Here is a 27,692-nt window from a genome sequence, read left to right as displayed (position 1 = left end):
ATCACAGGTACGCGCGTGTGTGTGAGAGAGAGATGTCAATCAAGAATATCTATAGACACCCACACAATCACGAGAAGAGGTCTAATCAGGCAACAAATTTAAAACACCCGTGTACGTGACAAAGTGTTCTACGAGGTATTTATATAACTGGCTTCATACATTGACAGTAAATGTACATTCATTATAAATAACTGTAAGAGATTAGACCCAATATGCCCAAACTGCTATTACTTGGAAATGTTGCTTTCTACAGTTTGTCACTGTGGCTTTGACATAAGATAGTCATGTCTTTCCCTTTGTTTTTAGTTAATCCCTAGATCTTTAATATTCAGCTGCTCCACCAGTAGGTCTGTCCTCTCCTTACATGGCTGACACCTGGAGCTTTAACCTAGCAAAGGGGTCATGTGTAGCATTCAATAAGGACATATTATGTATCTTATCTTCTCTTGGTTAGAGGTGCCTCTAATCTATCTTGATTTATGAAGCAACATAAATGGACAACCTGAGGGGACATGAAGGGGTCACACTCATTTCCTGGCTCTCAACCCTTGGTAATTACCTTTATAAGCCCAAAGGCCCTTGGTGTGTTTTATAGGTAGAGAAAAAAAAGACAAGGACTGTGAAGTCATGTCGAACAAAACATGAGAGCCTTACTGTAACAGATATGCTGTTTCAGCTCAGGGGCATAAGCCATGAAATATCTGTTCTATTTCTTTCTATTATTTTATGGAGGTTTAGATTATCCTCCTGTGTTTCTCTGTGCAAACTACAAAGAATGTTTATGAGCTAGTTACCCATTTCTCCTAATGGATTTGATTCATAGTTAACCAAAAAAGTACAATCTATCTAGCAGCAGTGGTATTTGCTGAACATAGTAGCTGTTGTTGGTCCAGCACAATGATGCTCAGATGCTCAAAGTGCCTGTAAATTTCTATTTGAGAAACTGATACAAAAACTACTTTGCAAAAAAATACATATTAACATCAGTAAAGCACAGAACACAAACTAAATAACAGTGAGCACTGTCGTACTGGGAAACGTCAGTTGCTTCAAACAAAAAGTAAAATCACACAGTTACATAAAAGAAATATAAGAGTCAGCAAAATGAGACCTGTCCCAGCAGTTAAATAATGAGAACAGACACCGAGCTGTGACTACAGTCTCTGGTATCCCCAGAGGTAGACTCAAATCTGTCAGCAGCCTCCTTTAATGCAGTTCTCAGTGAAAAGCAACAGGGACAAAATCCTTTTCCCCGAATACTGGTCCATGCACATACAAACAGACCTCATACCCTCACCATACCTCCAAAGGTAACCTACCCGTGCTATGCCACGATGCATGGATCCTCTTATGCCGCCTGGTCTCGCTCTGGCACAGGACACAGATATCACTCGGGCCAGGACAACGTCTCCAGTGTCAGGAAGAATGGGGGTCTTTGTTGATGCAGGATCTTCACAGAAACAGTTGAGTGGTTTTGATATAGGGAACTGTATCTCTTTTAAGATGATGGACTGACTGCAAAATTGGAAAGAAGACAGAAAAAACTCTTCAGGCTATGTTTGAGAACAACTTTTTGATGTCAAAACACTTAGGTTTTTAAGTTAACGAATGTGGTCTGCTGTGATTAATAAGTCGTTTTAACCTGTCAATAAAGAAACCAAACCACAAACTGGACTTTCTGTTTGCAAAGCAAATACAGAAAACAGTGCTGAAAATGACAGAGCTAACACAAAAAAAGACGAAAAGTAAAACAGTGAATCACACAACTGAATGGAGTGGTTACATAAGAAAACAAAGCAGCTCCTTGTTAGTCACCGTTAGTCAAAATGAAAATACAACAAAAACGTTAGCATTTAAAATGATGTACGCTTACCAGAAAACAAGACAGTATATTATAAAGTTTATTTTGTCTGTAGCTAGCTCACCTAGCTGTTACAAATTAACGGTCAATCAACTAACGCTGTAAGTCATGGCTTAAGTGCCATATGTGCATTCGTCCATCTTGCACTGTTTTTATTATTATTATTATTATTATTATTATTACAGTGTTCAATGTGGGATACATGTCTTACCTTTATCCCTACGCTGTGTCTAGTTTTGAAGCTTAATAACTCTGCAAACGGCGACATCTTGTGATATTATGACGCCATTACGTGTGTTGAGCGCCGGGCGGTTAGCCTCCCCCCTCCCCTCCAGCCAATCCACAGAGAGAATACTAAGATGTCACGATATGAACCAATGAACGCGTACGTCTTTAAAGTTAAAAATGGCGTACCTTCCATTGTGAAACTGAGGAGCTATAAACAAATATTTTTTATGTTTGGAGTACTGAAAAAATAAGGTAAGCATCAAATGTAGTAATAACTAAGTCTGATTTAGTGTTGCCTTATGTACTGTGTCATTCATGTGTTTTTACACCCAATAAAACAACTATTTTATTGTTACATCGGCAGCTAACTGCTAATGTTAGGCAGGCAAATGTCTGATGAGTAAGCTACAGTGCGAGGTAGCTGTTAATAGTCTAAATAATCTTTCACCAAATACTTTTAATGATATTAGGAATGGTATTCCGAGAAATAGAACATTTTATAAGTGTGTGTTCCTGTCTACCAGAATGAAGGTGGTAAATTTGAAGCAAGCCATTCTGCAGGCATGGAAGGAGCGTTGGAGTGACTATCAATGGGCCATCAACATCAAGAAAAACTTCCCAAAGGGAGCAACATGGGACTATCTTAACCTTGCAGGTCCGATTAAAGATTGCGAAGTTCACTAGTCAATGTGTTAATTGTGTGATATTACGTCAGTTGTCTTCTTGTCATTTCTGTTAAGTCTCGAAATGCTTGTGTTTGTGCATTTCAGAGGCCCTCATGGAGCAGGCGATGATTGGTCCCTCTCCCAACCCTCTCATTTTGTCTTACCTCAAATATGCTATAAGTTCTCAGGTAAAACTAAAATATTTGTTATGAAAACTTGTTTATCTGAGGAGTGTGTTCATTGTTTTATTTTATAAATTGTAAACGTTGCTCTCTCTCTCTAGATGGTGTCTTATTCCAGTGTGCTGGCAGCTATCTGCAAGGTAATTTTGTACATGAATACAGTATACTCTTTAATATGATGGACAGATTGCAATAGAGAAAAGAGGGGAGTTTGTGTAGAACTGTTTATTAAAATACTTTCTTTTCTTTTCTTTTTTTTTTTTTAAACTAAATTTGGTTTGTTGGGGCTTCTTTGATTATTATGATTTATAGGGATGCTAGTTTTCTCAAGTACACATTTTCCATAGGTATTCATAATTTATTATTTTTTCTTTTTTAATAGTTTGAAGATTTTTCTCGGGAGCTGTGTGTCAAATCCCTCCTGGAGATAATGGACATGTTCTGCCATCGTCTCAGGTAGATGTAATTATCTGTTGTCTTTTTATATCATCTTATCAGTTTCACAATGTTTCCACACTCAATAAAGCCCACATGCCAAGTCTATCAATGCAGCCCAATGTGAAATCCATTTGCATCTTGGTTGTTATACACAATATTATTATCATGTTGGAAAAACAGTTAAAATTATTCCAAAATACAAAACCTAACCCATTTCAGATGCACACGTTATTGTTTTTCATTTTAAGATTAAAATAATATGTTGCCAAAGCACAGATGCAGATATAAACATTAACGTATTAATGTAGAAGATATTTGGCTACAAATTGGGAGCTTATAATCCAGAATAGGCCATGTTTATGTCCATTGCATACTCGCTGTTAATAAAAAGGTAGGATTTGGTTTTGCAGTTTTAGAAGTTATAATAAGATCTAAATATTGTAATTTTGTTTTGTAATTGTCTTTGTACTGTTGCTTTGTTTAGTTGTGTCATTTACACCTGCAGCTCATCAAAAACAGTGCCACCCACTGAGGCTTTGCCATCTGGTAAAAGTAGGGATCATGTAACAAGATTAACCTTCTGTCACCAGGCGCTTATGAATGACAACAGCTGGCATCAGCACTTGATGAGCAGCTCTGAGCATATGTTGTTTCTAACCTCCGTCACTATCTTAAACTATGTTATCCATTTTGGTCTTTTAAAATATACCAGGTATTGTTTTTGGGTATCATTACTATGAAAATCTGTAAATGTGTTCATGTTCTTATTTGACTTCCAACTGACTGCCTCTTATCACTGACTCTGAAGCTGTCATGGAAAACCAGAGGAATGCATTGGGCTCTGTCGCGCTCTGCTGGGAGTGGTGGTGTGGCTGCTGCAGGGGTGTGCCTGGTACTGTGAGAGGCTGGGCGAACTCGGCCTGTCACCCAGCACGGAGGCTAGTTTGAGAGCCTGCCAGGATAGGCTTTACAGTCTTATGAGCAGTACCAAGAACAGAGCCCTGGTTCACATCGCACGACTGGAGGATCAAGGTGTCAGGATTATTTTGTTTTGCTAAAGCTACTTGAACACACTTTGTAACCGGATTTATTTGTATATTAATTTTAATGATCTTTACATCTTTCTTACCCACCCCTTGTATATCTGCTGCTATTCCTCTGCAGGTTCTTGGAGCAGTGTAGAGCAAGCAGTGTTGAAAGTGACAGATGGCCTAAGCTGTGTACCTAACCAAACTCTAAGGACTAAATTAGAGGAGAGTTTGTCATTAGTAAAAGGGTAATGATTACTATCCAATACCTAAATATTGTGTATACAGAGCTGCTTTACCTACAACATGATGCTTAACTCATCATTCTTTCCTCAGTATTCCCCTTATGCTATCAGTACAATGTGAGCCTCCCGTCCATGCATCCTTCCCTTCAGTCCATGCTCTCATTATGCTGGAAGGGACCATGAATCTGACAGGAGAAACACAGCCACTGGTGGAGCAGCTGATGATGATCAAGAGAATGCAGGTGAATTGCAGAGAAATGCAATGTTGAATCTGTTGTCACTTGTTTTCAAATTGCAAAATGTCCTGCAATATTATAGCATCTCACTGAAACTACTCAAATACCACTATGTATTCTTGCAAAGTTTTGTTGCTGAACTGGCCAGATGAAAGCATGCAGTTAGTTATTCTATATATATATATATATATATATAATAATAATATTCTGTATTGTTTTTTTCTTTCATAGCAAATCCCTGTTCCTCTTTTTGTCCTGGAGATCTGGAAAGCCTGTTTTACTGGCCTCATTGAATCACCAGAGGGCACAGAGGAGCTAAAATGGACTGCCTTCACATTCCTCAAGGCAAACTCTGAGTCTTTATTGTAGTTTTTTGTTTGTTTTGTTTCTGTGTGCCACCATCAGTCACATTATCGCCAACAGAGCTAACTTGACCACATTTTAAAAATCTGCTTGTTTATTGTAGATCCCACAGGTCTTACTGCAACTAAAGAAGTATCCTCAAGGTGACAGAGGCCAGGTAAAACCGATGTCTTTCTAACAATAAAAATTTAACACAATTATTACAGTGCATTTACTATATCCAAGCCAACATGATCTAAAATACTTAGACAATTGCAGCTATATTTCAAAGATGAGAAATGTATCACCTTCTCTGCCACTTTTTAACATGCCAGATGTATTTTACAGGACTTCACGGACGATGTAAATGTTGCATTTCAGTACCTACTCAAGCTCACACCACTGCTCGACAAAGCTGATCAGAGATGCAAGTGAGTGCTCCAAAATCTTGTTACAACTGTATTTAATGCTTGTAATCAGATTGTAAGACATTCTAGATAATAAAACCAGGTAAATGCATTAAACAAGCACCATGATGCTTATCATTAAAATGTTTGTTATGCTTCTCTACATAGTTGTGACTGCCTCGGCATGTTGCTGCAGGAGTGCAACAAGCTTGGACTGCTGTCCGATTCAAATACAACTAGCCTCACTTCAAAGCGGTATGGTTTCAGGTTGATTAATGTGATCATGGATGGAATTTTATTTGCCATATTTATACCATATTAAACACCCTTTTTCTCTAAACACCTCCACTCTCTGATTTCCCCTCCTTTCCTACCCCTTTTCACTTGCAAATTTGATTAAGGACCGAGGACAGGGAGTTTGCCCCAAGGCTAAAAACTGCAGAAAATGCTAACATCCAGCCTAACCCAGGTCTCATCCTGAGAGCTGAGCCCACTGTGACCAACATTCTCAAGGTAGAGCCACTCAACTTGCCTTAAATTGCATAGAGCATTGCCCATAAATGTTATAGGTACAGGAACAGGATCAGTAAATGTGAGTGATCCAAAATGACTGTGAGGTAAAGTTGTAAATAAATATACATATGTGGACAAGTAAACTCTTTTCTTCCTGTGCATTAGACAGTAGATGCAGACCACTCCAAGTCTCCTGAGGGCCTTCTGGGGGTCCTGGGACACATGCTGTCTGGAAAGAGTCTGGATCTCCTCCTGGCAGCAGCAGCAGCTACTGGGAAACTCAAATCATTTGCCCGAAAATTCATAAAGTGAGTAAATGCAAATTTGAGTCCCCTTGAGCATTAAATTATGCCTCACATATCAAAAAGTAGCTCTTTAACAAGTTTTACGTGTTAAAATGTGTTTTGTTTTTTTCCCCCACTTTTGTTCTAGGTTGAATGAGTTTCCCAAGCACATTAGCGGTGAAGGATGTAAGTTCAGACACAAGAGTAGCATGTTCAAATTCTGGAATGTCTTTCTTCACTCAAATATGATTTATTGACTGACGTACTAAGGATTAGTCCTTTCTCTTTCTCAGCCAAGTCTGCATCAGTACGTGCCCTGCTCTTTGACATCTCCTTCCTCATGCTCTGCCATGTGGTGCAGACATATGGTTCTGAGGTTAGTTCGTGGCAATTCAAGCTCATCAAAAATATAGAATAATGATGTTCAAAGCAAATCACCCAGTTGTTTCAGCGTGAGTCCACAAGATATCCAGAGAGGGATGTGCATTACTGACTAGACCTAAAATACTATAGATTGATGAGATCTGGTTGGTTTATGGTTGATTAAGCCCTAATTGACAACATGCTTGCCTTCGTCTCCCATCTCTAGGTGATCCTGTCAGACCCTAGTACTTCAGGGGATGCACCCTTCTTTGAAACATGGCTGCAGACATGTATGCCTGAAGATGGTAAGACTCTAAACCCTGACCACCCCTGCTTCAGACCTGAGCCTGGCAAAGTGGAGAGCCTGGTCACCTTGCTGAACAACTCTTCAGAGATGAAGCTAGTGTGAGTGGCGTGGAAAACTGATGCTAACAATCTGTACTGACAATCACATACCTTACCTTCCTACCTACCTACCTACCTAATGTAAATATATATATATATATATATATAATACTGTTTTTGTCAAAAACCTATTTGGGCACTTTGGGCATATGAATAGACCTGTGTAAAAGAAGAAAATTAATGATAGTATGATTTGGGAATACAAAATACTAATACAGATTTATGTTCATTAACAAAAAAAACTCCTATTTCATTCATAAATAGGACTAAACTAGAAATTATGTCAGATCATATTCTACATCATCTAACTGAGTAATATTTTGGTATCTCATCCTATCATTTTTCAAGATTTTTACTGTGACAGTTTTTACGTAATGGAAACTTCTAAAAATGGGGTCAGCTGTGCTCTAAATATGGAATTTCCTGTGACGCTTGTCTGTTGTGACAGTCAGGTGAAATGGCATGAAATCTGCCTCAGCATTCCTGCGGCCATCTTGGAAGTTCTTAATGCGTGGGAGAATGGTGTGCTTTCTGTGGAGGCAGTTCAGGTTTGTTCAACTGAAGTATTCTTGTTATTTGTCTTCCTGGGACACAGAAATATTCTTGTGATATTTCCGGTGTGTCAGCTGCTCATATGATGCTCAGACTGTACCAGTAACCCCCCTACACTGATCACGTTATCCTCCCTATGTAGTTTGACTCATAACTGAAATGGAAATGACATGTTCTATAGAAATTGACGAGGAACAATGTTAACAAAGTGAAAAAGTAATGACGTCGCAAATTTCTATAGATGTGGCCAATTTCTTACTTCTTCCTTTTTCTTTTCAAATTTCTGTATGCGGAAAGGATTTCATTTTAGTCAGAATCTTCTCTTCCCAAATCTTTCTAACCACATCCTTCCTTCCTCTTTACTTGATGTTGTCATCTTCTGAGTGTAGAAAATCACTGACAACATTAAGGGAAAGGTGTGCAGTATGGCCATCTGTGCGGTGGCCTGGCTGGTGGCTCACGTCAGAATGCTGGGGAGGGATGAGAGGGAGAAGCCGCAGACTATGATCCGACAGCTCGTGACTCCACTGTATGGGGAAAACACACTGCAATTCTACAATGAACGGTACAAATGAATGATTTACAGTATATACATGCCAATTTCCCAGACTGAGCTTTTGATCAGATGCTGATAAGTCTTCACTGTGTTTAATCACCCTCCTTTATGATTATTACATTAATTGATATATACATGCTTTCACTATCATCATCAGCGTGATCATCATGAGTTCCATTATGGAGCACATGTGTGCCGATGTCTTCCAACAAACTGCAGCAACTCTGCGCCCACCAGTAGAGGGCCAGGAACCAATACCATACCGCAACCTGCTGCCAGCCAAAGAACCCATTCACATGGCCCTCAGCAAGCAATTCCAGGTCGTGCTGCGTAAAGGCTGGGTAGACAGTCGGGCTCTGCATCTATTTGAGAGCCTCCTCAACATGGGAGGGGTTTTCTGGTTCACTAACAATTTAGTCAAGGTAGGAAGCTTAAGGTCTGATCAATATAATCGACTCATTCTGTTTTTATCAGCTCGTTCTGTTTGTCTTTAAAGGCTGCAGGTTTGTTTCTATTTGCCGCTTGGTTGATGAATTCAATTTAAAAAGTCTTCAGTTTACTATAGTTCAAGTCAGGCAAAAGCAGAAAAGTGTTTAGCAGTATTTGAAAAAGATGTGTAGAACAGTTAGATTTAAGATTCAATAATTGTCATCTCGAATTTACTTTCTTGGTAGTGTATTGTCACATATCATTGCGCACATATTTGTGCATCCTTGTCAGACTACAATTAATGCATTGTGCTTGTATGTCTCTGCCAACCAGTCAGGTTGCAGTTTACATGGCCGTATTTTAATCAGTTCATGTTTGTGTTCAAGTGAATATTTGTGACAGATGTAATTGTATTTCCTCCAGGCATTTCTGAGCTATAACATTAAGCAGAATTCAACATGACATGTTTATTAAATACTTATGTCTTATGACTTATGTCAGGAGCTGCTGAAGGAGACTCGACAGGAGTGGGCCAGTCGGGTGGTGGAGTTGCTCTACAGCATTTTTTGTCTGGACACTCAGCAGATCACCCTCACCCTATTGGGCACCATATTACCCAACCTGCTCACAGACTCGGCCCACTGGCAGAGCCTGGCAGACCCACCTGGAAAAGCACTGGCAAAGTAAGAGAAGCTTAATACTCTTATGTTGATTGCATTTTTTGTATTTTAGGATTAAGTGTTAACTTGACTCTTCTGACGTCTCTTCAGGTTGTCTGTGTGGTGTGCACTCAGCTCTTACTCCTGTCACCCCAAAGGCTCATTCTCAGCTCGACAACGCAAAAGGCAGCGAGAAGATATTGAGGTAAAACAGATGCACAAAGCCATGAACTCTGTATTGTGTTATTCATGACTATGGACAAGTTGCCGTATTGTGTGAATGAATGCATCATTAATCATACATCATTTTAAACTTCTTTAATACAATGTAGTCTAATATAATTATTATTGGCCACAGGACTACAGCAGCCTTTTTCCCTTGGACGACACTCAGCCGTCTAAACTTATGCGTCTACTCAGCTCCAATGAAGATGAGCCTGTAGCCCTTTCCAGTCCAGGTTAGTCTGAGTTTCAATAAATGGTGGAATTGTGAAGCCTATAACCGTTCAGTTATTTGTGTGTCAGCCGGAACTGCCAACCAGACAGATTTCAAAAGCAGTTGCACTTTTAAGATCCTGTTTCCAGCAAGTTACTTCTTGTATGCACTCAGTGCTAAATCGGAAAATCCTTAATAAGCTTGCTTTGTCTCATCTCATTAATTATCTTTTAAACACCTAAACATTCATCAACAGGTTAAAACTTGAATATTTCTTGTACTTGGATCAATCCACTACTAAACCAATGCAAATTCATATTGAGAGGTTTAAAAATATTCAGTTGTCGATCACTCTTTATCCTAACTAATTAGAGCGTGAATGCCCATTATGTCACTCAAATGATTTGAAAATGTTTGCAGAGTGTTTGGCAAAGTCTATATCAGGACTTGGGGGGGAAAAAAAACTATCTGCTTTGCTTGTTGTAATTAAAATAGAAACTTAACCAATGTCAGTGAACTCCACTGTTTCCACTGGAAAAGGTGGAGCATCATTTAGAAACTGATACTATACTTTGTACTAGACAATAAAATCTATGTATTCTTAGAACTAATAAATGCTTGTTGTTGACATTTCAGGTTTTTTGTAAGTTTAAGTTTACCGATGTGTGTATGTGGGAAGAAAAATTGCCCCTGTTCTGGTATAGTGAGAGATTGGTTTTGTTTCTGACTTTTATCATAATGAAGTGTATCTAACGAGGTTATTTTAAGTACAGTTCAGGGTTATGTAAGACAGCAGTGGAAGGAAGCCTTTTAGAGTTTCACAACAGTAGTTTTAGTGAAAATGACTTTTTGTTAACCATCACACAGACCATATCGGATAACTTTAACTTCCCTATTGGCAGTTTGCTTTGTGTATGTTTTTTGCAAATGAAAACAAAACTTGTTGATTCTTCTTCTGTTTCCTTTGTGTCATATTACCTCATAGGAGACCGATCTATGAGCAGCTCCCTCTCTGCCTCTCAGCTCCACACAGTCAACATGAGGGACCCTTTAAACCGAGTCTTGGGTAAAAACTTGCCCCATATGTCTCATCGTCCTTTTTCACCTACATCTTGCACAGTGAAGTGAATCATCAATGATCATCTGTGTTCTCTGTATGCCTCCCTTGTTTTGTCGGTTATTAATTAATCAGCTATATAGAAGTTAACAAATTAAAGAAAACACTTAGATAAATGAGTAAGGAAACAAAATAGATCCAGATGATTCCAAACAGAGTATAAAAGCTCAATGAATAAATGACTCAAAGAATAATTAAAATAATATGATATGCAGACTCCTACAGTGTTCAGTCACCACATCTGTATGGGAGGTTTGCTGTGTCAGATAGCATCATCAAAACATAAATTGAGTGGAATAGTAAAACTATAAGTTCTGTTCTGTGACTATTGATACAGTAGTAGTAAAAACCCTAAACTCAACAAATTCTGATGTAATCTGCTGAAGATACTCAGTCCTGCAGAAATTACAGTTGCACAACTGTTATTGTGTAATATTGTCTGTCAGTGAGTTTCCAGCTTTCCTTTGCTAACTGAAACGACTGCTTTGCGTTTAGTTTAAGATTTACAGACCTATGACAACCATCCACTACCTCAAGTTGAAGTTGAAGGCATACAAAAACATGATTACTTCAGGCCTCACATGAATACCACCTGTTCTCCTCTCTCCAGCCAATCTGTTCCTCCTCATTTCCTCCATCCTGGGCTCCAAGAAGGCTGGACCTCACACACAATTTGTACAGAGTTTTATGGAGGAGTGTGTGGAGTGCCTGGAACAGGGAAGCCGCAGGGGCATCCTACAGTTCATGCCCTTTACAATGGTGAGTTATGTGCTGGGAGGCCAGATAGATAGAGATAAGGAAGAACAGGAGTGGCTATTACATCAGCCAGTGGGGAAGAAGGGTTGGATCTTCTCCAGGCTATGTTACAATAAATCATCTGGGCCCAATGACAGGCTACACCATTTCTCTTAATGCTACTTGTATTTGCTATGTATATCAGAAAGGAACCACTCCCTGCTTAACTGAATCCTCCTTAAGAATAAAAATCCGCTCTGGCTTTTTGCGAGGAATAAACTGCTTCCTCTATGCAAACAGCATTTCAAAATCAGCCATGTTTGAGAAAATTCACTTTGATGTTCAGCGGCTGAATTATCTGAAAAGTAATTGTTGTTTTTCATCTAGGTCTCTGAGCTGGTGAAGCTGCCTGCACTGGCCAAACCTAAAGTTGTCCTGGCCATCACTGACCTGTCTCTGCCACTGGGGAGGAGAGTAGCTGCCAAAGCCATCTCTGCCTTATAAACTGTGATTTAAAGTAACATCCACGGTTGACCCACAAGTGTCTTTGTGGGTAAACTTAAGCAACACAACTTCTTTGTTAGTAGTTCTGTGCCTGGCTCCATTTAAAGGAATTGTCTTTGTTAGAAAATATAACCCATGTCTCCCTAAACAATGTTTTGCTAATGTTTTTATGTTCTTTTTCACACTTTAAGAAACGTGTAAATAATTTAAAATAAAAAGCCTCAAAGCAATATTCTCTGCCTCTGCTTGAGAGCAACATTGGCTTTCTATTATAATCTGCTTACTCATCAGATCATATTGTTATATCACACTGTGGAGTGACATGATAACGAGGTCTGACCTTTGTGATCACAAACACTGAACCTCAGTTGATCACATGCTGGCAAGGCAACCACATGACTCCATCCCCCTGACTGACAAAAGCTTGTCATCAAGTATCCGGCCACCACTTGCAACACTTCTTAAAGAAAGCTGTCTGGCAACCTGGCAGAAATAATGGCACAAAGGCATCTATTTCACTTTTTGTTGCACTTCTCCATTACACCATTGGCTTTACTGGAATTTTATTTGACGAGTCACAATGTGTCAGCATATGGTGACCAGTGTATGATGTGTGGTCATTCCCAGAACAAAAAAAATACTTTTTTTAGTAAAAAGTTTTTTATTGGGAGTCCAAAAAATACAATTATATAGTGATTTTATAAATTATAATTATAAATATACACATAAAATATAAAAATTGACAATGCTTTGTAGAGTTAAAGTTAAGTACAGAACTAAACTAGTATTAAACGGATGTTTTTGGTCTTCTGAATACCGTATGAATTTCATTTTTAGTTACTGTTAGTGTGGACTTTTGTCTCGAGGAAGAGCTGGAACTAGGATTTGTTTGTACATATTTCTGTTCTTATTTTCAATTTAAAAAAATAAAGTAAGCACAGTGTAGTGGTTCTAGTGGAGCTCAGCCAACAAGACTGTGAGACAAAGCTATCATAAAATAAATTCTCTAAATAAATAAATATATAAATAGCTGTTTGCATAAATAAAAAATAGATTAAAATGATGAAGTTATTTTTTAACAAATAACTTAAATGGCACAATACAGTATGGCACCCCTTGGTCAGCTGTCTGTCTCTTCGTCATTGTTCACATCCAGACTCCTGAGGCAGCGCACCATGTCCTGCCCAAACGACTGGAGTTGCACCAGAGTCAGGTGTGCTGCCACCTGCACCTCATATTCCCCTGTTAGATGTAAAGCCATTGGGGTTGGACTGGGCTGCACCACAGACTCTTGGACCATCCTCAGCATCTGCAAAGCACAGGAGAAGGAATTTATGAAGGTGGTGAAATGATGAAGTAGTTGTCAGGACAGACAGTCGTTTAGAAACATTCTCCTACCTTGTTGATCTGAATGCTGAGGTCTTTGACATCAGCCATGAGCTCAGTCACTTTGTCTTTGTTTTTCAGCCGAGGAGAGACAGAGATCAGCAAGGCCCGGTGCAGCTGAAGACCCTCAGACATCCGTGTCAAACCGGTCTCCTAGGGAAAAAAAGAAAATGCCGGCAAATTGGCCATTGTCCTTTTTTATTATAATTCAATTCAGACTATTTCACCCCCTTGGAATATACTTACCAGAGTAAAGGTTTCTGACACAGCTTTAAGTACAGGAGCAGAGGGGATACCAATGTTGGCTGCCATAGTCGCAAGCTTGGAGTTTTCTGGGGAGTTGAGTTGTAGAGTCTGCAGGAAAGAGATAACATAAATTTGTTACAAATAGACTGCAGCTCGGCATACAACAGCAAACACTCAATGCCCCTCCATGCATAGAGACATATAGACATATACAGTCATGTAACAAGTAACAGGCATGCACAAGTATTATAAGCAAAACTATTAGAAACAGTAGCACTCAAAATGCAGAATGGCCCCTGTCAGTGTTATGTCCATCACCGTGTAAACACAGCTAAGAACTGTCAATCCTAAATGTGAGGATTGATGCTGTTCTTCTTTAACAGTTTGATTGCTGCTGAAACTGGGTCAAAACGTGTCCTCACAACAGCTATAATTAGTACTATGGCTGAACTACTAACTCAGACCATTTATTTATCACATGTAGCTCCAACTTAGGATTTATCCTATGGACAATTTAGCCATCAGTGAGCCCTTCAATGCTAATAACTCAGTAATAAATCGATTGTTTGGTACTTCGCAGTCCTCCAGAGCTGCGTCAGAGGTCTCCCTCCGTCATGGACGCGTCCTTTTATGGTCTCACGCAAATCTGCAGGTTGATCACGCAGCAGCTTTCATTTCTACCTCAAACGCACACTCACCTGTGTGTGAATGCAGGATTTGTGCGTGTCGGGAATGGAGAGCAGGATCTTTTGCGTTAAGCTGCGGCTCCTCTGCACTATCTCCTGAAACTGCGGACCCTCAACAAGTGCGCGCTTGTCCGGCAGAGGTGCGCCGCGGGCGACGGTGGCCATGTAGCAGGGAATGGCGAAAACTGGAGGAGAAAAGAAATGAAAATGTCAGGCCGAGGCATCAAAACAATCCCCGTTTATACGTCCAGTACAATGACAGTCTGAGAGGGCAGCAGAACAAAGGCTGGCTCTCTCCTCCAGCAGCTCCTCAGTGCTGCGTCACGCACTGAGCACGCAGCCCCCAGGATGAGTTTGAGAATAGTCTGATAGTGGAATCACTGCAATATGAAACCCAGCCCCAAAATCGTCACACACACAGCCAAAACAACTGTATGAACAGGTGTTCAAATAAACAAAGAAACAAACAAATAAATAAATAAACAAACAAAACAGCAGCAGCTTCTGTTTCATCATTAACATTAATGCTTTCAAATGAACTTTACTGTGTCTGTGGATCCCTTGAAGAAAAGCTGTGGCAGCTCCTGGTGGGTCTAAATCAAACACTAAAACTAAACTAAAACCTCTCTTGTAGCTTCTCCCTCTGAGTCTCTTCTCTATGTGAGAATCAGCAAAGGGAAAAAACAGCCTTATCACCTTCTCAACTCACCAATCAGGATGTTCATGGCCTCTCTTGGGGAATATCTATGTGCTGACCTCTAGTGAACACCATCCATGATTTATGGCACACTTTTTGTCACATTTATAGCAGCTCAGTGCTGAGGGATTCCCGTCATTTGTTCATCATTTTCCATTGAAAGTAGTCATTGTCAGTGATGCAACATTTGTAGCATCATGTTGGATTTTTTTGTTATTAAACTAATCTAATCTGGATCAATCTAAGAAATAGTGTCTCTTAAAATGGTAATAATAATAAATTGTTACTATTAATTGTCAATAAAACATTTGATGACATGTGAAACATGTGACAAACGTGACCTATTAAAATGACTAAAAGAGTTAAAGTTAAAGTTAAAGTGAAATACAATAATAATGTGAAAGGTGAAATGATATACAAGTTTTGTATTATTTTGTATTATTTTAAGACATCCATAGATCTATAGATCCATAGTGCCATCTTGTGGAACACCATCTTTTACTAAATAAATCTCAGCTGTGTGGTTAGGGGTTACAAGGGTGCGTGCTGGAGCCTATCCCAGGTGTCACTGGGTGAGAGGCGTGGTACACCCTGGGCAGATCGCAGTCTATGTTCTACTTGGCAGCATCAGTATAAAGACCTTTACAGCATCTAAATGGTATCTTTCTCATTTAAATTATCCATTGAATCCTCATTTCAAAATAATGACTCCTAACGTGTACCATTTGTGTGAGAGCTATGTTTGCATGTCTTCTTCTTCTGTGGCTCCAGTGCAGCAGGCCCCTTCGCTTCGTGCTATCACATAAGGCTGCTTGATCAGTCAGTAGCTACTGTGTCGAGACTGGGCCATGCTTGATAGGCTGTGAAGTGAAACCATCAAATCTGATCCGTGAAATCCACACTGGTCTGATCTTCAATCAATCCTGCACATGAAAGGAGGGCATTATTCACTGGTGAGGCCTCGCTCTGTGGCCCCGTCAATGATTCAGGTGGAAACATTATTTGGTTGTAGCAGAGGAACAATGTGCTAGCCTGTGTTTGGCCGGGCTTGTTACTCAAGTGGAAATACGGTATATGTGGCACGTGACTTCTATTTTCACTCGCTGTGATATCTCTTTAGAGTCTGTGCAGTATTGATAGGAATTTAAAATAACGTTGTGTGTGACTGAACAACCCCTGGATCTTTCACAGGCATTTAGAAGATGGCTCATCAGGTCAGTCACTGGCAATCATGGAGAGTATCTCCAATGACATCACAAAGGGGTATTGCATTAAGCCCTCACCTCTTTCATTTCTCATTTCTGTGACATTCAGTTTCTATTTGAAGTTAGGTCACTGGGTTAGAGAACCTGGGTTTAGGGAAACAAGACACAGACATAAAATGACCCATCATGTCGATGTTTTTAAAAAAGGAAAATAGGTTTTTCTGGGTTTTTAAATAACAAAATGCCCCAAAATGTATCATGTGTGAAATGTTTTCCACTTTTTAACATATAAAAGCTTTAAATTACTTTAATGTTTTTTGTTTTTTTCGGGTCTCAAATGTTTTGCTTGTCTTTTACCTCACCTGTACGTCGCTTTGGAGGAAATTGTAAATGTCAATGTAAATATAAATATGCAAGAGAAAATAAGTAAACACCTTCTAATATGTTTATACCAATGCATTCAGACATTGATTAATGATCATTAATTCTAATCAGAGTAATTTTTGTTTATATATCAGAAATGTGCATCAAGGAACTTTACAATCTGTTAAACACAGAACATCCTCATCGTCAAAAGACGCTGACATCTAAGAAGAAAAAAGGGGAACATACTCTGTAAAAGCATCGAAAAAGGAAACTCTCTGATAGGATGGAAAGACATGCCAAAGATGTCATTTATATAATAAAACAACGTACATTTACATCACGGCCAATTGAATTGACAACATTCTGGCTTTGTAGACATATTTGAAAAAGACACAGAGCAGCGTTTGGATGCTGACATCAACGAAAAACCGGATATACTTGACCTCTTCTCCATCACGAATGCCTGTAAACAGGGCAGATTTTAGAGGAAATGACAAGCCCATCACTTACGCATCTAGAGAAAGGAGCAAACACTGTGAGCACATAACAATAGGAAGAGTTCATAATGTGACTAAGAACATTTGCCTTTTGAAATATCACATCTGTACAAACACTAGTGATTTCCACCACTTTGTACTGTATTTCTTTAACAGCTTGTTACAGTAGGCAGTATTTCCCCATTCTTATAAAGTCGGGAAAGTTTGAGATAACATGCACTGATAGGCTTGTGTCAGATCCAAAGACAGGATGTTGGATTGCTTTTGTAACCACGTTATAACGTAAATTGAGTCATGTGATGTGACACGGAGTGAGAGTGTCCGGCTCAGCTGCTCTGTACTAAATTGAATACTCGGCTCTTCCTTCTAACGGAGGAAGGATGTTTGGACAGAAATGGATGTTGCTCAAGAAACGATTTCACAGAAAATACATTGGTGACATAACTTTTCATTCTCTGGATTTTCTGATTCAGAGAAAAAACTGAATTTGACCGTTTGCATTTAATGTGACTGACTTTATACATAAAATCCCTGAGAGTATGCCCAAAAGAGAGTATTTAATTTATGTAATACTTATTAATACTACTAATACTTATTTATTATTTCTTAAAATACAATAAAAGAATAAAATCTGACTTATAAATGCTAATCTTGAAAACATTAAACATTAAAAAATGTATTTCCCTCATACCGGTACTCTTTCTACGACAGGGGGAGCTGTGTAACACAAAAATGATGCCGCTTTCTCCTAGGACAGGTGTAATCATTTGTCTTTCATCTTTGAATCACCCCCTGGAGGACATCAAAAATACAGAAAAGCATCTCAGAATACTGACACTCACCTAGGGGACATCCTTGTTACTCTCCTCGGATACAGCATCTTAGGTGTCTCTTGCCATTTTTTGGATCAAAGAGGAAATTGAAAGATGCCCGCAAAGGCCCACACTGGGACACCGCATGTGAACTCAGAGAGGCTGGAAACATTTTCACCTGCAACCCAATCCCAAACAAGGACGCGCTCTGTGGGATTGGATGTGTCACCTTATCCCCCACTTTGTGTCCCATTACCCAGCAGTTGTAATGCTCACACCAGTGTAACGTGTCTAAGGTAGCAGGCGGGGCAAGTTGAGCTGGCTTGAAATTTAAATTAACCTCAGCTACATTTATGTGTGCTGGAGAACAGAGGTGTTACATTACCAGCACCCTCACTGCGGGCATGGACACCTGTCGAACATATGACGAACAAAAGAATGTACACACTTGCAAACATTAGCTGAACGAACACAACAAGCAGAAAAACACGTCTGCTACTAGTTTTATGTTTAACTTCTGTGGGGAGGCCTCTGTGACAGTGGCTGGTTTCTAAGCCACCATGAGAGTCTGTTATCGCAGGGAAGAGGCTGTGTGTGTGTGTGTGTGTGAGCGTGTGTGCGTGTGTGTGTGTGTGTGAGCGTGTGTGTGTGTTTGGCAGGAAATGTCAGAGAGAGAGGCTTACCATCTATTTTTCAGTGCTGTTGAACTCCTGCTCGTCACGGGAGGCTGTACCTGGGCTTCCTTAAGATTAACTCTGTCAAGATCAATATCATCGTGTTCTGTAAAACAAACTCCATCTGTCAATAGGAGCTATGAGGCTCGGAAACTATTTATCAGATACAGCTCACGAAAAAATCTACTCAAGATTTCTGTAAGAAATACATATTGGAAATAGGCTTATTACCTGTTTTGTTATTCATTTTGTGTATTTGCCAAAATGTTCCTTTAAAGACTGAGAACTCCCTTTTAGGATGAGGAGGAGCTGACTTAGGCTGCCACCATCAGTCCTAAGGAGGCTCACCGAGCAGCTCAAGGGCATTTGGAAAGTGCTTTACCCGAGCCAGGAAGCAGAGAGAAAGCAGCTGATCCCCTGTGGCGTTCTCCCTTAATTCCTCCTCGACAAGTGGGTCACACAAGTTGATGGGTGTATTCCCAGACTTTCTGCTCAAGTGTTTTTTATGGCCATCATAAATTTTTCATTGGACCTGCTTCGCTCTAGAGGCGTGTGTGAGTCTGGCACAGGGAAAACCTGTGTTGACAAACCATTTCCCACATTTTAAACATTCAATTTCATTATTCAAGACTGCGCTCCACAGCCTTGTGTGGATTAAATTACATCTATACTTGTATACATTCCCCTACTGTGATCTCGGTTTGTTTCGACCAATTCATCACATTAGCTCTTTTAAATGGTCCAGCAGGTCACGGCACCATAAGTGTCGTTTGAAAAAGCCATGAGAGTGACACATTAGATGATAAGGCTCCCAGAGGCCTCCTGGGCTCTAATTAAAGGCATGAACAGCACAGAGACTGGGGTGTAAATAACCAGCTATGATCATGAAGGATTCCACTGTATTCCCTTAATTACTCTGAGGGAAAGGCTGAATGTAAAATGTGTGTTTGCTGAGGACTTTTCCAGAATATGAAAAACCTTTCCCTGTTTTGATTATAAGCTTCCCCCAATCTCTCTTGTTCCTCAATGACATTTAACTTAAGCAAGCAATTCAAATCTCTGCTCCTTCAATCAACATTTTGACAATTAGATGATACTCCCTACAGAGTTTGTGACCATAGATGTGCACATCAACAATTAAACAATTAAAAAGCCATTTGTAATGGTTAATTCCCACTACCTCCACACAAACCTACAACATCCAATATCCCCATATTTGATAAATAGACTTTAACTTTAAATAGGAAGAAACTGTGAAACTAAAATAAAACGATAAGTCTTTTATGTGCAATTGTCATTTAGGGATCCCACTGGGTATAATGACACGAGTTTCAATTTCTCTAAACCTTCCATACCGAGGAAGTTTGGAGGTCTGCGGTTCCTGTACTGAGCTCTGATATAGTAGCTACTATTCAAAATATTACTGAATAACTGAGTCCTTCATCATACAGTGATCTGACTCATCATCGTGACCTGGAAATTGTTTTACTAGAGTGAAGTGATTCAGCTTCTAAATCATGTGTGCATTATTCCATTTTTTGTGAGACAGTGAGTCCAAAAACCAACAATTTAAATTGAAAACATTTTACTTCTCATACACTGGTGAATACTGTAAGGATTTTAATGGAAAACAGTTCGCAGAGTTCCTTGTTCTAGTGTTGCCTTTACCCACTGTTCAAATTACTGTTTGACGTCGCATCCTGAATCGTCTGAAAGGGATGCCTGAAGGTGCATGCACCACTGGATAAATCCCATTTGTATCCCATATTTAAAGTTGGCCAAAAACATGAGGCTGCTTTTATTTCCCTAGTGCACAGACTCGGCCATCAATTCAGCCAACAAAACTCTTAATGGGCTGCTGAAAATGAATTATTTATCTGGGCTTGGTTGCATTGGCCTGGTTTTCTCGTTGGGCATATGTCTTGTTGTCCACCTTGCATCTGATCTGATCTGTTGGGAAAAACTATCTGAGACTGATGATGACTGTGTAACTGTAGGTTGTCTCTCTGTTCGGTGGGAGTTCTAAATTCAGATCCAATGTGGAGCTCCATCAGCCCTATACCACAGTACTAATAGTGGAAGACTCCTCCGACTTGCCCTGTCTGCTGGGCAATGACTTCAGATACTCCAGATGTCTGCGGGCATCCTCCTGATTAGCCCTGACATAGTAGACCAAGTAGGAGATGACCATGGTGAACCAGCCAAACATGACGACCAGCATGGCCACATCTGTAGTCCTCTTCATCACCACACATAGGTCTATATCTGGTGCCAACAGGAAGGCAAGTCCTTGAACTCCTATTTCCTCTGGATCTGAAGTCTGGCACACAATGCCCGTTAGTGATGCAGGCTCCAGGTCCACACGGGGCATGGCCATCTGCAGGTTGCAGTCACAGTGCCAAGGATTGTTTGTCAGGTTGGCGCGAGCCCGCAAGCCCTCAAAAGCCTCAGGGTTGAAATTTACTAGCTTGTTAAAAGAAAGATCCAGGAACTGTAATGAGGATCCCAGGCCTCGAAACGCCCCTGGTTCTAAATGACTCAATTCATTGTGTGACAAATCCAGTTCAACCAGATGGGGCAAACCTGCAAAAGCATTAACTGGAACTGTAGTGAACAGATTAAAGTCCAGGTAGATGTGTCGCGTGTCATTGGGGATGTCCTGGGGGATCTCTGTGAGCTGCAGATTGCTGCAGCGCACTGTTTTGCCGCTGGTCTCACTCTCAGAGCAGTAGCAACTCTTAGAGCAACTGGTGGCAGCATGGTGGAAGCAGAAGGTCATTAGCACCAGGCTGTGCAGCAGCAGACACATGACCACTGAGTGGCGCAGGAGCCAGTCTGCAAGTAGGGACATTGTGGAATATGAGCATGCTCCAGGAAGAAGCACCTGGATGCACAGGGTGAAGTCCACATTAACCTCTGCCGTAGCTGTTCAACCTATAAGGTAAACACAACAGAAAGTTACATTAACAGTGGATGAATATTTGAAAAAAGAACATTACAGGCTGTGCTATCAAACACATTTCCCACAGAAATGTGGTAATTGCCAAAGTTCTTCAAATGCCATAGAACTGGGGGGGTACAGTAACTTGTCTGATTGCAGTGAGGAGGCAGCAGGAATGCTGCATGCTCATTTCTGTATGTAGTCGGCCAGAAGCAACTGCACTTCTGTTGTACTTCCAGGAAAGGCTAAGGATCAAACATTCCTTCTGTACCAGCAAAATAAACAAGCAAAAAAATCCTTTGTTGTCACTGTGCTTCTTCTTATAATTGACATCCCTGCAGTGCAGGGCTATTTCAGTACAGAGAGGCACACAGCTATGTGACACTATATGGAACCAAATAATAATAATAATAAAAGAAAAGAAAGAAAATATAAGACATGGAGTTGTACAGATTGTGTTTCCATTTCTTTTTACTTTATTCTGATGCAACATTTTTATTAACAAAAATGCCATTTAATAATTTTCTAGCTTGGAATCTGTAAGGCTCTGCATTCACCATTCATTAAGGCCATTTACTCAAAAGTGCAAGTAACACAGAGGTAAATGCTTGTCTGTGTGGCTAGAAAATTGCATCTTATATTTTGCATGTAAGCTTTTGAAAATGGCAGGTCCACCCACACTAACACACTTCATAAATAGCTGATCAGGGCTATGTCCTATCCTATTACTAATCCTCTTAAGAAAAAACTCCTTAAGTCAGTGTAGCCAGTGTTGGCCACCCAATCCTTTTGTTGGGGTAAATGCTAATGCTACAAACAACACCAAGGCCAACAAGACAGTGTGATGGCCTGTCTGGACCACGGAGTTCAACCAGACTTCCTAATTTCTTCAAAACAGCTGGAGACTCGGCAAGATCCACTTACCAAGATTAAAAAATGAAATCGATCTCTAAGTAACTCCAAGTATCACATGACATTGGGGGGTAGAGGATAGAGTACAGTGGCAATAGTGGTGGGAATATGTGTGTGTGTGTGTGTGTGTGTGTGTGTGTGTGTGTGTGTGAGGGGACAGATGATTTGTTTATACGAGACACAGGTAATAACACTCATTGTGTAATGCCAGTTTAAGACATGTCTGCCAGACAGCCCCAATAATGAGGCACTGGGGGAGATAGAGCTGATGCACAAGTGCAAAGATGAAGCCTGTGCTATTAAACTCTGACTGCTGTAGCTTCCTCCCTTAGACATGAGATGCTTATCCATACATCTTCATGAAGACGAGGCAAAGCGTCTTCTAAAGGATTTCCCTTTGCACACAGTGTCAGCGGGGTGCAAGAGAAAAATAAAACAGCATGAGAAATGCAGCTTAACACCCAAGGATTTTAAGGATCTTGCCTAAACTGAATGGTTAATGTTATGCTCCCGTAAAGGCTGTACTTTTCCCATCACATATCATGTCAGCCTAGCATTTTGCTGAGAAATAATGGGGGAGCAGAAGTAGAAGGCTGGTGATGGAGGAGGAGAAAGCATGTGGGCAAGAAGGGAAATTGGGTACATGAGCACAGAGTTGGAAGAGAAAGAATGATATCAAGAGGGTTCAAGGAGAGGGATAACATTACAACAACAACACGGAGAACACTGAATGACGCTAATGAGATATTGCGGAAAGGGGCAAATGTTAGTAAGTCACAGGGACAGCTGATACAGGCAGCCGGCAGAGAAGAATAAAGGGGAAACAAAGGAGACAAGTGTGCAAAGCTAATCAGTTGCAATACTGTTCCCAGTCTAATTTTTAGAGAAGTTGCATCCTTATAATTAATCCCACCCATCTTACATCCACTTACTGTAAATGTAGCAAATCATTTGGCCTCAGGTAAGGTCTTTGTGAGTGTCTCTAAAGTCGCTGCCTGTGATAAATAACCCTCCTGTTTTTAATTTACATAATAGATACAGCAGTCATGCAGCCAAAGGTCAGTCTCTCACTTTATAAATTCACTGCTGTCAGAGCTCTATTGACAAGCCTCCGTATGAGAAGCAGTCATTTGAACTCATATCCAAACACCAGAGGCATTCGAATGCAACGCAAATGTGTTCAAATGTTTTCTGATGTGCTGCTTTGAATCGTGAGAACTCATCGTGGGATCACACCACATCGCAGCTGAAAGCACTGGGCTAATGGTAAATAAGCTGCTGGTTTCTAGTTAAATGGGGGTGTGGACAAAAGGGGAAACGTGAAGATAAAACCTCCATGACATCTGCAGGTTCAAATTCAGGCTTTTAATGCAGCTGTAATCATATTTTGATGCTTTTAGATCCATCCACTCCCAATTCCTTACTCAGTGTCAATCTTGATTAGTAGAGATGCTCTTTAGAACAAAACACTATGCTTGGCAGGTCTCCATTGCAGTTTAAGACCCAATTTCCCCCCCCCCATAGAATAACCTGGTTGAGATGATCACCTAAATAGCAACATGCATAAGCACCTTGTTATATATAGAGTAGTGCAAAGGCAAAACATATCTGAGGTATGTTGCAGATTAGTAATTAGTAATCATCAGATTACCTCCTGTTTAGATCCTTAGCATACATCACTTCAATCATGTATTTTCATCTTGTCACTTTCAAACTTCAATTTATATGAATCAAAGTGGAGGCTGATTACATTTCAAATGCAGAATTAAAGCTTAACAGTGGGTGAAGTATCAGTTCCTGCTGAATTTTAAATTCTACTCATAAGCAACAAGCATGTGGTGGAAAAAAAAAAAAAAGACTAAGAAGGCAGAGGGGTGAAGACAAAGCCTCATGTGAACTGATACCTCTTGTTAAGTTTGTATTTCATTGTGTCTTAGCAAGCACCACCCAACGCCTGTTTTCAGCACCTTCAGTAAAACTGGAAAACACCAAACAGTTGCTCGTTTTGTGGATAAGAAACGTGCATACACGCAAAGTCAGTAAGGAAACACTCACGTCTCTGCCGCTTCTCCTCTCCTGTGCATGGTGTGTTCCTCTGCAAGTGCACCACAGTGAAAATCGTCCATCAGCCCCGGAGCGCTCTCGCGCACGCAGCTCGGTCAATATTTTGGTTCACTTCCATCAGGTCCTCTTGCACCTCGTTAAACTTGTGCTGGGGAGCCGCTCTGACAAGCACGGCGCGCCAATGGAAATGCTTCCTCCAGTTCAGGTCTCGCTCAGTCCAGCCTTTTAGTTTCCACGCAACCAGAAAACTAGGAAACACTGCTGGAGCCAGCGAGAACTGGCAAGGACGCAGCGAGAGGGCAAGACTGGCACTGACGGCGGCATGATCCTCTATGTGGCAATAAAAAATAGTAATGCAGAGTTTTAAATAGTATACGCATGGCGCGCAACGCCTTTACGCACAAACTAAAACCCTCAAAGCTGGATTTATTGGGTCGACGTAGGCTGAATCTGAGTTTGGAAATTCACAAACACGTAATTATGCCACTGATTAGATTAATTTATATGCATCTGTTGATTGCTCCGAGTGGAGATGATTTGGTGCGCATGCATCAGGTGACAGTACAGTAAGGAGTACCCCTCCCTCTCATAATCACACCCACTCTCTCTCTCTCTCATGTGCAAACACACAGAAATGATCTCATACACCGTGCAGGGCGCATACATGGAGCAGCTGTGCTGGTAGCCCACACTAATCATGTCTGATCTGAAGCTTGTTGTTTCTTGTTTCTAACGTGCAGCCAGAGAGGTGTCTCTAGACGTCTCCAGGCCCCTTTTCCTGTCTGCTGTCACCCGATAAGGAAGCCCAATCAAATCCACTAGGAAAACAGACGTGTAATGGTTCTAGCGGAGAGTCTGCCAAGAAGCAAGTCATAATGTATTAATGGAATTAAAATCAACTCCACCCAAATTCCTTCCCTGGTGCTGGATAATGACAGACTGCGAATGATTCACTGCAGCTATGGTTCTTTCTTTCTTTAGTCTATTATTACAAACCGTCTACTGTGCATTTAGAGGGAAATATTTTGCTCTGTTCTCTAGGATCATTTTATGGCTTTATATAATCTCTTTAAAAGCCATTTAAGGACAACGCAAAACACATTTACATAAACTTCCTGTCTCAATGTGTGCAGGGTTCAGTGCCCTAATTTTTGCCCCAGGGCCCACTGATGACTTAAACCTGCATTGATAGCATGATTGTTCAGTGATCAGTGGGAGAAGATGATAGAAAGGAATCCAGGAAAGTATTTTTTTCAACATGAATCACATGCTTTCAATGCAATCTATGCAGTGTTTCAGAATTCTTTAGAAGCATTATAGGCTGTTAATATATGAGTACATCAGCTAGAACTCAATATTGCAGGTAGTTAATCCCTTCTCTTGTTTATTCATGACAGTGCTGTTGGAAATCTGGGGGTAGTATCCATTCACATCTCCAATGCAGCTGCTAAAAATCTAAAGGTTAAAAATAAATATTAAATTGTTGCATATTTATTGCTTATAAATATATCATTGGGGTGGCACAGTGTTGTAGTGGTTCTCTCCGGGTACTCGGACTTCCTCCCACCTCCAAAGACATGCATGCTAGGTGGATTGGTGACTCTAAATTAACCATAGGTTCATTTTGGCTGCCCCCCTGGCTATGCCCACCTTGGTAAAAGCTTCACACTGTTGGAGCTAAAAAGATCCAAGACGTCTTTTTTTGATTAAAACCATTCTTGTTTGTTGATATTCAATATATCTGCATCACTGGTCCTATTAATGGTTGTCTTAGCTGTGCCCCAATGACATTACAACCCAGTTCATGGGAAACACAATCCTTTAATGTTTTCATGCTGTTGTTATCTTGGTATTACTTACAAGCGTAGATCAGCATGGCCGTCATGGCTGCTGCTATATAGTCACTTCTTTTATAGACGTGAGGTTATACAGCTACTCAGATAGAGAAGAAGAAGATCAGATAAATCAAAAAGCACAAGTCAGTGAAACAGCATAAAATAGCATTACTTTCCTCATCTGCAGAGGAAAGTGCACTGGCACTCAGTCTTCCCCAGCTTTATCAGATTACTTTAAATGCCTCTTCGTGGTTGGCTAGATGGGGCGCTGTATGCATTATCAGCCGGGCCTTGGTCCTGACAGACTACATTTTCAAATGGATCAGAATTTCTTTTTTTTTTTTTTTTGCTCCTACTGTCTCTCTTGAGTCTGTCAAGTATCTCAAAGCAGATTCAGATGTCCTCTGTGTTACTCCAGTGCCCGTGCAGGTGGCAGTACCTGCAAGCTAACATTAATCTACAAAGCCAAAGTGTTGAATGGGAATTTGGCTGAGAAAATACTAGCACTACAGGAAATGCTTTTATCCATTTGCTTTTTTCTGTGCACTATGAGTGCCAGTGGACTCTAGATCTAGATCTGTCCTTTCATTCATATTATTACTCCTGCTTCATATTGCTTGCTCTCACAAACACATGCATGCATTCGCACTATATTCTTATACACACACACACACACTCTGGCTCCCAGATTACTTCTCATCCGTGAGTAAGATCAAAGTCCTGTCTTGTCTTTGTGAATACAACATTACCTTGCTTTATTTATTTATTTCTGTCTTGAACCTTTTAATCAGAAACATGTGAGGAAGGTGCTTTAAAAAGATTTTCCAAAAACCACCAGTAACCGTGCAGGTCACCTCTCCTCATCTTCCTTGTGAGGAGTCTTGTCTTTGAAGTCTGCTATCTCTGACATTAAGGAAACAATGGACTGGAAATATGAAAGTCTTTGTGTTATAAACTTTTGTTTCTTGGAAGTTCAGCAGAAGCACATTATTAGTAGTTTTCTGCTCCACTGGCATGTTCCAAGTGGCTATTGTCATAGTACAGTATGTCTCTGCCAGCTAATGACACTGGATGATCCAACCTGCTCACAGCAGATTGGAATAAAAAAAGAGAAAATAGATACTGTGAGCAGAAGAGGTTAAATTTGCTACATGGGTGTAGTAGTTATGTTTCTGAAACACAACAT

General features: G+C 40.3%; 3 protein-coding genes across 6 annotated transcripts; 1 reads left to right on the top strand and 2 right to left on the bottom strand.

The window, feature by feature from the left end:
• The first annotated feature begins 2,216 nt into the window (after positions 1-2,216).
• On the top strand, positions 2,217-12,426 carry med24 (mediator complex subunit 24). 2 transcript variants are annotated; one of them, XM_026351654.1, is made up of 26 exons: positions 2,217-2,341; positions 2,614-2,744; positions 2,860-2,942; positions 3,038-3,076; positions 3,319-3,392; positions 4,183-4,406; positions 4,539-4,650; positions 4,739-4,889; positions 5,115-5,228; positions 5,350-5,403; positions 5,574-5,656; positions 5,801-5,887; positions 6,046-6,145; positions 6,311-6,453; positions 6,578-6,615; positions 6,723-6,805; positions 7,019-7,197; positions 7,646-7,745; positions 8,139-8,314; positions 8,463-8,727; positions 9,236-9,417; positions 9,505-9,598; positions 9,752-9,851; positions 10,815-10,895; positions 11,557-11,705; positions 12,069-12,426. In XM_026351654.1, the coding sequence occupies exons 2-26, from the start codon at positions 2,615-2,617 to the stop codon at positions 12,183-12,185; spliced, it is 2,958 nt and encodes a 985-aa protein (XP_026207439.1). In that variant the 5' UTR covers positions 2,217-2,341; position 2,614; the 3' UTR covers positions 12,186-12,426. The 2 variants fall into 2 exon arrangements, with proteins under 2 accessions (XP_026207439.1, XP_026207438.1); XM_026351653.1 differs by having other exon boundaries at positions 6,034-6,145.
• A 428-nt stretch (positions 12,427-12,854) lies between these two features.
• Positions 12,855-15,419, bottom strand: csf3a (colony stimulating factor 3 (granulocyte) a). 2 transcript variants are annotated; one of them, XM_026350747.1, is made up of 5 exons: positions 15,213-15,419; positions 14,516-14,688; positions 13,818-13,925; positions 13,584-13,724; positions 12,855-13,494 (listed from the first exon to the last, which is right to left on the bottom strand). In XM_026350747.1, exons 1-5 carry the CDS (start codon positions 15,226-15,228, stop codon positions 13,306-13,308), a joined length of 627 nt encoding a protein of 208 aa, XP_026206532.1. In that variant the 5' UTR covers positions 15,229-15,419; the 3' UTR covers positions 12,855-13,305. The 2 variants fall into 2 exon arrangements, with proteins under 2 accessions (XP_026206532.1, XP_026206534.1); XM_026350749.1 differs by lacking the exon at positions 15,213-15,419 and adding an exon at positions 15,049-15,182.
• Positions 15,420-15,592: 173 nt separating this feature from the next.
• On the bottom strand, positions 15,593-25,185 carry lrrc3ca (leucine rich repeat containing 3Ca). 2 transcript variants are annotated; one of them, XR_003298261.2, is made up of 3 exons: positions 24,663-25,185; positions 18,986-21,688; positions 15,593-18,860 (listed from the first exon to the last, which is right to left on the bottom strand). XR_003298261.2 is itself a non-coding variant. In XM_026350551.2 (2 exons), the coding sequence occupies exon 2, from the start codon at positions 21,603-21,605 to the stop codon at positions 20,811-20,813; it is 795 nt and encodes a 264-aa protein (XP_026206336.1). In that variant the 5' UTR covers positions 21,606-21,688; positions 24,663-25,185; the 3' UTR covers positions 15,593-20,810. The 2 variants fall into 2 exon arrangements, 1 of the variants encoding a protein (XP_026206336.1); XM_026350551.2 differs by having other exon boundaries at positions 15,593-21,688.
• Positions 25,186-27,692: the final 2,507 nt, after the last annotated feature.

The sequence above is a fragment of the Anabas testudineus genome, chromosome 19 (genome assembly GCF_900324465.2).
Source record: "Anabas testudineus chromosome 19, fAnaTes1.2, whole genome shotgun sequence".
Classification (NCBI taxonomy): Eukaryota; Metazoa; Chordata; class Actinopteri; order Anabantiformes; family Anabantidae; genus Anabas; species Anabas testudineus.
This window is presented reverse-complemented; position numbering and strand designations above follow the sequence as displayed.